This window comes from Solanum stenotomum, chromosome 10 (genome assembly GCF_019186545.1).
Source record: "Solanum stenotomum isolate F172 chromosome 10, ASM1918654v1, whole genome shotgun sequence".
Classification (NCBI taxonomy): Eukaryota; Viridiplantae; Streptophyta; class Magnoliopsida; order Solanales; family Solanaceae; genus Solanum; species Solanum stenotomum.
Genome location: NC_064291.1, coordinates 26887741 through 26900333, shown reverse-complemented (window position 1 = coordinate 26900333; position 12593 = coordinate 26887741). Strand labels below are relative to the sequence as shown.

Here is a 12593-nt window from a genome sequence, read left to right as displayed (position 1 = left end):
AAGGAGTACAAAAGTGAGTATGCTGTAATTAATGTTACTTTGGTGATGATGCATATCAGATCTCATTCCAAACATTTTCTACATTATACTTGGATGACAACATGAAATTCTAGTCATCTAAACTAATGGAGGAATGTATAGATGAGGAACAAGATCCCTACATCCTAAAGTTTTCTAGTCCACGTGGACAAGACAACATTACTCACTCAAGAGCTAAGAAGTGCAAGATGCGACGTCTATTACTTGGTTCCTTTATCTTTATACCACCACCCCTAGAGAGGAGCAGCAAATCTGATGCAAAATTAGGGGTGCAATTCATAAGTTCGAAGTAAAAAGAAAGTGGTTAACTTACTTGTGTCGTGTCATGACGTCAAATCAGGCACTTATTGGAAGGAAACCCAATTTGTAGTGTAGTTTCTTATTTTTATTTTTGGTGTTGTTTTTGTGTTATTTTTGAAGATTAGAGAAATTCCGAGTACCCAAAATATTGAAGCAAATGAGAACATTTGAGCTTCAATGTGAGGTGCATACGACCCTTGATGATAATTGAGAGAACATGCTACTAGCTAGGCCTAGAAGCCTCAGGGAGTTTTCCTAACCCTTGTTTTAAATTTTAATTGATGCTTTGGGGACATAACATCTTTTTAAGTGTGGGGGTGGAAGAATGAATTCCAATTTTTTACTATTTTATTGAGTATTTTCTTTTTTTAGGATGGGTTCCTCGACTTTTATTTTTGATTTTGTTTTCTCAGGATAGTTCCTTTGAACCGAGCATTTTTTTTATCACGACCCAAAGTACACCTTAATCGTGACATGACGTATAAGACCCCGAGAGGCCCTACGCAAAACACTTGACATACATACAAGTCAATACAATAGAAATTGTGAGAATTAAAGAAGAAAGTCTCATATCATAAAAGAGTTTGACATAAAAGTGGAAGTATACTCCTAGTTTGGACATGTCAATCTATTACATCAAGAAAGTGGTCTAGATCTAACTCGTACACCACGTACATTATCTGAAAACTAAATACATAAGAGAAATATAATAAAAGTGACATGGTGTTCAGAACATGAGGACTCATCAATTCTTCAACGATCAATCAAGAAACTAGCCGCGAGTGGGAGGAGAAGCGTCAAATCCTACATTATGAAACAATGTAGGAACAAGTATGAATTAGTAAATGGAATGTACTAAGTATGAGCGATATGCATAAAACATGAAAACATGATAAAAAAGGACATACAGGAAAACATGAAATGCATGACCAAGCTAAAATGTAGTAAAACCTTTTTAAAGAAGAATCATAAATCATGAACATGGTCAATGTATTTTAAAATGGTGATGAAAGCTTCATAAAATCTTTAAAGCAACTTTAGTTCATTTTGTGGGACATTACCTTTAAGTGACAATAGACCATGGGAGCCATAACATGGAATCTAATATAACTCCCACATCGAGAAGAGAGAGTCCACTTGAAAATGTATAACTTTGTATCATATCATATGATATTGTGTTTCCACTAGATAGGTCATTTAAGACGATGTTGTGGGGGTACATAGTTTGGAACTAGAGGTTGCTATGAGAGACTACCCTATTTGAGCCTCCACCTCAATGTTCTCTTGGTGCTAAGTTAAATCCCAACATAATAGTCATTTTCATAAACTTAACATCATACATGGAAAAACATAATTAAATTAATAATCCTAGATTAAAATATCATAGTGTATCTTCTTAAATTATAAATCATGCATGTGCGAGAAGACCTTTCTCCAACCACGATTCTTTAATATGTGAGAAAACCTTTCACACTTTTATTGATGCTTATCACAAACGCAACCTTTAGATCATAAACTATCTTTTCATAAATCATGCATAAATTTTCATAATTATCTTTCATAAATTCATAGCTTTTCTTCACATTCTCATATCTCCATAAATTCATAGTCAAAATCATGAATAAGGCATGAGTCAATATGAAATAAATTGGAAAACATGTAATTGAATTAAATTAATCATAAGAAGACTAAAATCAAACAATTGAATCATAACAAAGAAGACCCATGGAGAATTGGATGAAACCCTAACCAATTTTGATGAAATTGAATGTGGAGAATTGCGATCTTTTAGGGCTCAATGGGTGAATGGAACTCATTGATGAATTTCCACATACCTTGATAACGTAAGACCAAAGGCAATGGAGGAAAAAAGAGACTTGAAGCTTGAACCCTAGATTTATCCCTTGAGGCTTGAGAGGATTTGAAGAGGATGAGCTTGGATGGGATTTGGGAATTTGAGAGAATGAGAGGGTTTGGGTAGATTTAAGAATAGATGGGTAGTTATAGGACTTAGAGTTAAGGTTAAAACGACATAGTATATATACTAAAGGCATAGGAAAAAGCCAAAGACCCTTAAAAATAACTGCCGAATGGCTTCTACGATTTGCACTCACGGTCCGTAGAACTTTCTACAGCCCCTACTAGTCAACTGTAGAACAAACTCCAGAAACCTAAGTTTACCTTACTTTCCACGAGACCTTTCTACAATCCATCTAAATATCTATGGTACGTCTAAATTTCTACTGTCCATAGAGCCAACTCGTAGAACCCAAATTCAAGCCCAAAATTTCACTAAGTCTAGGACTCTTCTATAGAATCCATCTACGACCCGTAGTACAAACGACGACCCATTCTAATCACTATAGGTAAAAATTCAGAAACTTAAATTTCTTAAAAACTCAACTCAAACCAATGATATGTCCAAGCTTACACTTCAATTAAGAAGTATAAACGGTTGAAGTCAATTACCAATGTCAACAAGAGTTGAGGTTGATCCCATAGGGAATTATAGAAGAAATAAATCTACCAGTTCTTATGTTCAATTGCGGTTGATATTCCCAGAAATAAAACTAAACGTATAAAATAAATTGTGTTTTGATTTAATGTTAAAGTAACTAATAGTAACTAGCATTCAGTTGTACCAGTGACATGTGATAGTTTCAGAGTTTGATTATCAATTAGAATATAAAAGGATTGTGTTCGTCATGACATTCAAACTACAACTTTGATTTCGCTCAAAGTAACAGTCTCTTGATACAATGCATGCATTAGCTAGAAAGTTACCTACACCTAAAATCCTTTCAGCCCTATTAGGTGAATATCACCTCATTTCTTCTCAGTCTCTAAGTGTTTCAGTTTTAACCCTTGATTACTTGTTTAGAAAATCATTCTCTCTTGAGCTCAAATCTTCAAAATAAGTTATTCAATTTCAGAGTTCATTCCTTTCTGGATTTCCCTAATCATATCATTCTCTCTTGAGCAAGTAATTAATACATGCAAATTCTAACATGTACACTCGTTAGAAAGCAATAAATACATAGAAATGAAGAGTATAAAACACTTCTTGACAATCATTGTGGTTGATTTTAATGTTGTACCCTAGTCATGGTTCCTACAACTCTAGTAGTGGTGTTTAACTGCTCATGTTCTTAACAAAGCAATAGTAAATCATTCATGAAAGTTTAGAAGAATTAAACTTAAAACAGAAAATGAAGACCAATAAATCTTGATTAAGAACGCGAATTCAAGACCAATACATTGATCAATTATCCAAAAGATTACTCAAAATAAGAAAGCTATCGTCTCTGTGATAAAAACTTATTTTAGATTATTGATAATTTAAAAGTAAAACCCTAAGTAATTAATTATAGTCTTCAAAATGAATCCTAATCGAGTGACTAGATTACCTTGGCCCCCCCAAAGTTACTTTTAGGCACACAACTCTTGCTTAGGTATTTTCGACCCTTCTTTTACTCGCATCCTGACACCTATATCATTTCCTTTTCTCCTTTTTTTTAATATTCTTTTTTTTTCTTTTTATCTTTTTTATCTACCATCTATATGATCCATTTTCTTATGTATTGTGATTTCGTTCTTCAGAATAACCAAGGATAAAATACTTCTAAGATATTACTTTTTCATTTTGCTCATACCCACCCTCAATATAGGCTTTTAGCCTACGTTGTGGTATCGTGCCTTGGATAACCAATGATACAACATCAAATAGAGGTGGCAAACAAAAAAAAAATTAGTTTCAAGGCTCAAATAGAGTTCAAAGGGTTCATGATTTCATTTGGTAAGTGCTTTTGTCTAATGTGGACTATATAACAAATATGGTCTATGATCCTTTCCTATCCAACTATCTAACAATCTTGGCAACACTACTTAGGCAAGTTCTAGCTTATACATACAAAGTCAGCCATCAAACATACTCACACACTCTTGGCACATTCTTCCATTCTCTAGTATTCAATCACTAACTTCATGTTCTAGTTAGCAATGATAGACAAACGTAGGTACATGAAATGTTGGACAAAGATCCTATACAATCATCTATCAAATCAGAGGGTGCTTTTTATCTTATCCAACATAAAAACTCAATTTCTCTGTACATTTCAACAATTTCATAGTACTTGTACATAAATAAACAACTGAGCCAACCCACACACTACAACTACTACTGACGGGTTTCCCATCCACCCCCCAACAAAACTTCTTTGCCCTCAAAGTACAAAATAAAGAGCTATTAGGAGTGGTCATACCTGCGAAGCTCTGGGCATTAGTAGTTGGAGTGGTGTTAGAACTTGCATCAGCTGATACCTTCTCCTTAGTAGGATCTATCTCTGGAACACGGATCTCAATGGGAATGGTCAGATTAGCTGGTGTCTCACTAGTCGTGGTCGCCGGAATGTGATTACTAGAGGCACCAGACCTCAATGCATCACACTGTTGCTGCTCTTGTGCTTTTTTTTCTCTTGCAACTTTCTTGGAGGCTTTTCTAACTCACTTGAGTCTTTTGTCCTCCTTCCAAGGAGTCTCACTTGGGAGGGTAGATTCAAGGCTTCTTTTCTTCCCTTTATCTTGTTAATTTTATAACCTCAAAAGATCACCCCAGATGTCACCCACTGATCCCGTTTATGGGGGCATGCCGAACAAAATCTATGGCCAATATAAGAGGCACTTTAACTAGACTGTCAGCCAGTTTATCAATGTCAGCTCTCATAGAAGTTAGTTGAGCCTGCAGGGACTCAACATCAAGACAACTCAAGGCATCTACGATCTATGAAGTGTGTCTCTAAAATATCAATGCGACCCCACATCACAACAATTTCTCTCTTGAGCTCATCATGCAACCTATGTTCAACAACTTGAACTTGGCTTTGGACCACATGTGGCAGTTTTTCAACTACTTGATATAGTATCGCTCTAGTATTTCTCTACTACTTTACAGGTTTTCGTAGAAATGTCATAGGGATCGTGAAAATTGTACCTGTGGCTGAAGAGGTCGATGCTGCTCTAGGTTTGACTCTTGGATCTGCTAGTTCTGCCCCTTTTGTAGACTCACCACTACTCCCTCAACCGGTGCCGACTCAACTTGTAGATTTGGTAACACAACCAATGGTCTGCTGGACCTTTTCTTGTTCTATACAATGGATTTGCAAGGTTTTTGATCAAGGTGGCAGATGTGCATTTAGTGGCATCGGTGGGACGATCAACTATCTGGTTACCCGACACCTGAGCACTGTCATACATTTTTTTTATTAGACAAGAAAAGGGAAGGCCATCCTTTTCATTCAAAGCGTGATCCCTTATTTTGGTGGCAATTAGTCGACCCATATTCAATGCATATTGGGCAACGATAAAAGCTATCAAGGAAACCTGTGAGGGAGAAATGATGTTATCATTAACTATTGGCCTAAATAATACACGAACCAAAGCCTACCAGAAGGACTTTGGTTCTGCCTCACTCTGAGTCGCTATCAACCCAACAATCCTTTTCATTATATTATATCGCATAGCAGGATCAGTTAACTCATATTCACTTGTCACCATATAGCGACAATTCTTATATAATCCCACCTCATTAAGTGCATTGTAGTCCATGCCATGAATAAATCTATTTATGGTTTCCTTAAAGATATCTACAATCACTCCACAGACCTACACCTGATATAGTGGTGCTAGTTGCCGTGCTGCCTCTTTCTTTCTCTTTTTGGATAATTTGGAGGTAATGGATTTCAATAATGAAGCAACATATGATGCATAGAACTCTCGTGTTAGATGCCTCCCATAATGCCTCGACTGCCTTGTCATCCATTCAAATTTATGCCTTTGGAACAAGTCTTGGATCTTTGGGATGGCAGACAAATTATTGTTAACTACTCTACTTTCAGGCACAATAGGTCTCTTGCCTATGCTGCTCAAGTTTTTAGATATGCCAAAGTCAAAGATTTCTTTAGAATCGGGGACTGCCCATGTTGCTCTAATGTTTGCACCAAGCTGATGCTAGACAGTTGGGTCTGTTACTCTTTGTCGAACAAACCTCTCAATAGAGTCGCCATTATCCTCATTGGCACCATTTGTGCTGTCCTCCTCATTATCAGTTGCTATTTCATCACCCCAATCCCAACTACATTATTTCCAGAGACATTGGATTCATATCCAGACACATTTTCAATCTCTGAGCCATTTCCCTACTTTTCAGATTGGGAAAGAGTGGCATCATGCTGCTCAACTACTTTGTCTATTTGAGATCTACGCTCTTGGGGTGAATTTGGTTCGATAGTGGTCTCAAACTGAGCCTTCGAGCTGTTGAATACTTCATTGTTAGAGGCTGATTCTAGAGGACTAGGGGGTGAGAGGTGTAATTGTGCCATTTTGTGCCTAGTCTTTACCATTGTACGTGTGAAAAAAGGAGTTAGAACTTGGGTACAATTGTAATTGACTACACTAAAGAGTACTCAGACTTCCCTTGTGCAAGTACACAATAGTGACGATTTCCTTTTAGAATGCCTTCAGTCAATCTATCATTGAGATATGCCACTTAGTCTATAAATAAACAAACAATCTTTTTGGTTTTAATATATATTTTTATACTGGAGGCTATACGGTCCGTGAAACGATTCACGATCCGTACAAGCTTTCGTAAATTGTGTGTGCAAGAGATGGTGTCTAAGTGTGGCCCATGATAGGTATAATGGTCTATAGTGAGGTATACGGTCCGTTGAGCCCATCATGGACTTACACATGGACACAATTTCATCTTTCATTCGAGATTCACCCAACAATTTGACTTTACAAATAATCAAATACTATAATAAACTACACCCATTCATTATCCTACCAAACATATACTTTCACAACACAACTCATTAATTTCTACTAAATCCCCAATTAGTTCAAAATTCATCGAATCAACTTGACTTAAAACATAACAAGACACAAAATTTGACTATACCCAATTATTTTACTTACAAGCATAAAATTTTCAAGCAACCCAGAATTTATTTTACCATTTCCAAACCCCAATTTTACAATTTCAATTTATAATAAAAAACATAGGGAACTTACTTCAAGTCGCTTGAAAACAAGTTGAAGAATGAGATTTTGAGGATAACCAATGCTTTGCGCTATGTGATCAATGGTATTCCTTGATGTAGATGAATGAGAGTGACTATTTGTTTTCTAAGAGACGTTATGTATTCAAAAATGAAGAAGAAAAATTGTTCTTTATGGCTTAAAAGCCTTTTTATAAAAAACTAGGGTTTGGTCTGGACCAGGTCGGGTCGTTTTTAATGTGACCGACCTGATCTTCTTGGACTGTGATTGAACTCATGAAGCGTTGCATGGTTCGTTAACCCACATGTGATGATGCACTTAGGTAAAGTTAAGAAACTTTCCTGGATGCTCATAATTATTACGGGCAACGTTTTCACTGTGAAGCTTTCCTCTATGGATGCTTCAATAATCACATTATCAGTAATCTAAATTGTAGAATCAACACTAGTATCTTGTGGTTGCTTCATAGAATTGCACACTTTGAATTTCACCTCCTCATTATTTAACCTGAACATCAACTTGCCACTTTCCACATCAACCAATGCTTTCCTTGTGGCTAGAAATGGCCTCCCCAAAATTATGGGAACTTCAAAATCAATATCACAATATAAGATCACAAAATCGGCAAACAAAATAAAGCTCTCCACTTTTACCAAAACATCACAAAGAAAACCAACTAGACTTTTAACTGACCTATCAGCCATCACAAGTCTCATAGCCGCAAGTTTTGGAGTTCCCAAACCCAATAGTTTTTATATTGCTAGATGCATGAGGTTGATGCTATACCCTAGATCACATAGAGCTTTAGCAAAGTCAAATGCACCAATTGTGAAAGGTATGGTATACGCAACTCGATCTTCTTTCTGTTATACGAGAGACGTTGTAGCAATAACACTACAATGGTGCAAATTATCTACAGGTTCGAAACTTGTTGCTCTTTACTTTGTCACCAAATCCTTCATGAACTTGGCATAAACTGACATTTGTTCCAAAGCTTCTACCAATGGAAAATTTACAGAAAGATAACGAAGTATAGAATTATCTTCAAGAACTTACCATCTTCAACTTTCATTTTAATTCTTTGTGGAAATGGAGGTGGAGTTTTGGGTATTTATTGTAGCGGCTATGATACTTCTAGTGTAGGATCCTTAATTTTCCTTGTCCCTTCAGCTGTACCTCTTTAGATTTTTCTGGATCTATCAATCCTCCTTCATTTGCCTCATTTTCTACATCTACTTCCACATTTGTTTTATACTCAATACTCGTAGGTACTAGTTCTGTAAGTGATATACCACTCGTAGTAGTGATAGCCATGCAGTGCCCATCCTTTGGTTTTTGAATTGTATCAATTGGTAATGTCCAATTCTTTCTTTGGTTCAACGAGACTGAGAGCTACCCAATTTGCTGTTCTAATTATTTAATATAGGTTGAGTATGAATCCACCAATTGACTTATATGGGAGAAATCATTCTTCAACTCTTTTACTCCTAACTAAATAGATTCAATCCTCTGCAATAAATTTTCCTACATATCTTCCATCTTGGAGACACTAGACCCATTACATGTTCTGTCTCTGTTCCCGCAAGCACATATACACCACTGCGGTCATATTTCAATCCATATTTGTTTTACAACTTCCTTGGTCCTTATTTCCAGCTCTGTCATATTGGCTATCTTTCTGGTAGTTCCTACCTTGATTTCCTGAATCATAGCCTTGGTTGCCGGAGTTATAATTCCGAAAACCCCCTGATTGTTCAAATATTTGGCTTCTTCATCATAGTCAAACTCTTGGTCTTCATAGCTACCTGAAACACCTACTACAATCACCTTTTCTAGACCAGCTGCTCATAGATGTTAGTGAGAGATCCTTCTAAGTTTTCATATAGGCCATGTCGTGGTCACACTTCTCTTCTCTATTTTGTTCCTCTACCAACAGCTCAAACGTGAACCCAAGATTCCCATTCTCTATATATCTAGTGTGCCATGCTTTGTTATTCTTCGAGACCTCATCAAGAATAGTTGAGGCTTCCATAAATGGCTTGCTCATGACATCTGTTGTTGAGTCCACAATTTGGACTCATTTAGGGCTTTATTTTTATAGAATTAGTATCCTCAAATGCATATTTTGTCTCAATAATTGATGTAAATCCATAAGTTTCAGGTATTTGGAGTTTGAGGCAAAGCATGGACACTACTTGGCAAAATGGAACAAAACAGCTAAAAAGACGAAGAAAAGAAGTCCTGAGGATCGCCTAATGCATTCGGCGAGTCGCCGAAAGGCCGTAACCTCGCCCAAAGTTCCAGTGTACTGAGGCCTAAAGGAAAATATCAAGTCGGCGATGAAAAGAAGCAGTTGGCGTGTCGCCTAACAGTTCCGCGAAGCAGTACTATATCACCCAATGATTCAGAACGCGAAGATGCTGAAGGCAAGAGCTGAAAGGCGATGAAGCAGATCAAAGGACGGATCGCCGAGTGCATTAGCAATCTCGACAAACTGCGCTGAGTGATCCTTCGCAACACATTTTTTGACAACTATAAATATTAGTTTGAATTTTTATTTTAGTATGCAATTTCAGATACAACATTTTATTTTGTAAGTTTTCAAGTAGGGAATATTTTTGCTTAGTTTTTGAAGATTTGAAGACTTCCAACTCCAACAAATTGGAAGTCGGTGTTGAATATTATTCATCTTAGACTCGTTTAAAGTGAATATAAATCATACCCAGTTGATGTTACTTAGATTTGGTATCATTTTCTTCCTTTTCTCTATGTCTAGCTAATTGATAATTGACGCTTGTGTCAAACCCTTTAGTTTGTCATGTCTTTATTCGGTAAAGTCTTTAGCTATGGTTAGCTTAGCACTTTTGCGCTTAAAAGTTAATTTTTAGGAATCGCTCCCTTAGGAATCGACCCCAACCCTTGGTTGGGTTGTATTAATATTGTACGATCATAGACACTTGCATTGGAAGTTGTGTCTTGATTACGCGAACATCAAAATGGTGCCACTGCCGAGGAGTTGTGTTAGTTGAGAATTTTTGGTTTAGTTGAATTTTGTTCTTGTTAATTATAGTTGAACTTACTTAATTTTTAGTTTTGATTTTTGTGTTTCTATTTTGAACATAAAAATTGAGCATATCTGCTAGTAACGGTGACCCAATAGACCACCCTTCTCTGGAAATGATGATGCTAAGGATTAACATCCTAAGTTTCAATAAATTGGAGGGTAAGTCACTTTATGAGTTGTGGCAAAGGTTTAAGGCTTTCTTACAGTAGTGCCCGACTCAAGGAATTCCAGAAAAGATGCTTCTGGATGTCTCTACCCAGAGCCGAAAGAGGGGTTGCCTTATGAAAGTGAGACAAACCCCACTAATGGAACTTAAGTGGGGACTTGCGTCGTACCACGACGTTACCTATGACGCTTCATGGGAGGCAACCCAAGACCCTTTATCACTTTATTTTTGCTTTAAGAAATAATGGTGTGTTGTTTGTGTAGGTAAAAGTGGGAAAGTTGTTGAAAAGTGCAGATTGGCGAGCAAAAGGTCCAGTCGGCACATCGCCGAAGAGGTCGGTGACCCTGACCCAGACTTCCCTTGGACTCAAGACAATTTTACATTAGAGTCTGTAAAAGTCGACGAGCCTAGGAAATTATTGGCAAATCCCAGACCAGGTCGGTGATCCCGATCTAATTCGCTGTTTAGACCCCACATCAACTGAGGATCCTGTAAAACTCGGTGAGGTTAGTGACCACTTGGCGTGTTGCCGAATTTGCGAGAACTGGATGGTTTCTTAAAAGGCCAAAGGTTTAAACTTTCAAACTCTTTACTTTTTCTCACTTTCAATCGTCACAAACTCACACCCGCGCCTTAGTTTCTATATATTTGCAATTTTAAAGTATTTTGTCGTTGCTTTGTGTTCAAAGTGGATTACATTGCCACCTAGAATTTCAGAAGTATTTTAATCGGCATCTAAGGATGGTTTTCCGAACCCCAAATTTACTTTTAGCAATTTTCTACTCATTTGCAATTATCTTATCTTAGTGATGTGTGCTGGGCCTCTCTGATCTTAATTGTTTTTGCTTATGCCTGTGAAAATCTTTCCCGTAGTGTTTATATTGTTAAAATCCCATATTTTTGTGCCTTAAAATTGGTTAAATCTTGTGGGGTTGTGCTGGCATGTTGTTGAGTCTAGCAGGGAGAAGTCTGAGTATCCCAAAGATATGGTAAAGACAAATATTGTCATGCCACCCCGGTAAAGAGCACGGGATATCACAATAAATGAAGGGGGGGGGGGTCAAATCCTCCTAAGAAGGGAAGACAAAAACCTCCACCTGGAAATAAAGGCAAGGGCAAGAGGCCCACTTCTGATAGGAAGACCACTATCAGAGATCCTATTGTTCCTTCGTGGTCCCGGGGATTTTATGCAGCTGTGCAGGCATTTTTGGTGGATACACCCTTGGCAGCTTCTAGTGGGTCTAATACTGCTGTTTCTTCTGAGGCGACTCCGATTACTGAGACCCAGGACCAGAGTGATGCACCGGGCACTGATGCCCAGACAGATGGAGCGACTGCATAGACATGATCCCCTCTTTACCTCCCTCTCTGTCTTTATTTATTTTGATTTTTGGATATCTTTATTTGTATTTGAGGACAAATGTTTTGTTTGTGGTGGGGTGAGGCCCACCTTTTTTCATATCTGTTTTCTTTATCTATTTGGGCTTTGTGCTAAATTTGTCTTACACTGCTTTTTGTCGAAGGTTTGAGCTTGTGGCTCCTTTCTTTTAATTGTAAATGATTTTTGACCTTTCTGAATTTTTTTTACCACCCCTTCTGTGTTGAATGTGGTTGTTCTTTTGCAAATTTGAGTATCGGTCCCGATCAATACCAATGACTCGAATAGTGTTCATAATCGAACAAACATGATTGTGCGGCTACGATGAGGCCAAATAAATTTGCATAGTCAATATGTGAACTCTTTGCATCTCATTGTGACTAGCCAAGTATCAAATTGATTCTCTTGTGATGAACGTTGCACACTAGCGAAAGTGTGGAGTCTTGTTTGACTTTGGTGTCGATGCCTTGTGTGATGAGCTTACTGTGAACCATCCATGATAATACCTAGAATTTGTCTCGTTGGTCCGGTCGACTAAGTAAGGCTGTCTCTTGATATGATCTTAGGCAACTTAGAAGAATGTGAGC

The 12593-nt window shown here is 37.3% G+C and overlaps 2 protein-coding genes across 4 annotated transcripts in view; one reads left to right on the top strand and one right to left on the bottom strand.

Moving 5' to 3' along the window:
• The window catches only part of LOC125878283 (aspartate aminotransferase, chloroplastic), a 936263-nt gene that overhangs the window by 485710 nt on the left and 437960 nt on the right, over positions 1-12593 (top strand). The gene's annotated exons all lie outside the window — the stretch shown is intronic.
• LOC125842858 (uncharacterized) lies at positions 4420-8114 on the bottom strand. Its single transcript, XM_049522147.1, has 4 exons — positions 7906-8114; positions 6383-6469; positions 4602-4756; positions 4420-4445 (listed from the first exon to the last, which is right to left on the bottom strand). The coding sequence occupies exons 1-4, from the start codon at positions 8112-8114 to the stop codon at positions 4420-4422; spliced, it is 477 nt and encodes a 158-aa protein (XP_049378104.1).

What these genes read in the sequence shown, in the direction of transcription:
- LOC125842858 (XM_049522147.1), bottom strand. Translation starts at nt 8,114, where the DNA reads ATGAGACTTGTGATGGCTGATAGGTCAGTTAAAAGTCTAGTTGGTTTT. An exon ending in AGTGGCAAGTTGATGTTCAG is followed by an intron (nt 6,470 to 7,905) that starts GTTAAATAATGA and finishes GAAATAATGTAG; the next exon opens with TTGGGATTGGGGTGATGAAA. An exon ending in AATGGCGACTCTATTGAGAG is followed by an intron (nt 4,757 to 6,382) that starts GTTTGTTCGACA and finishes TGGTGCCTCTAG; the next exon opens with TAATCACATTCCGGCGACCA.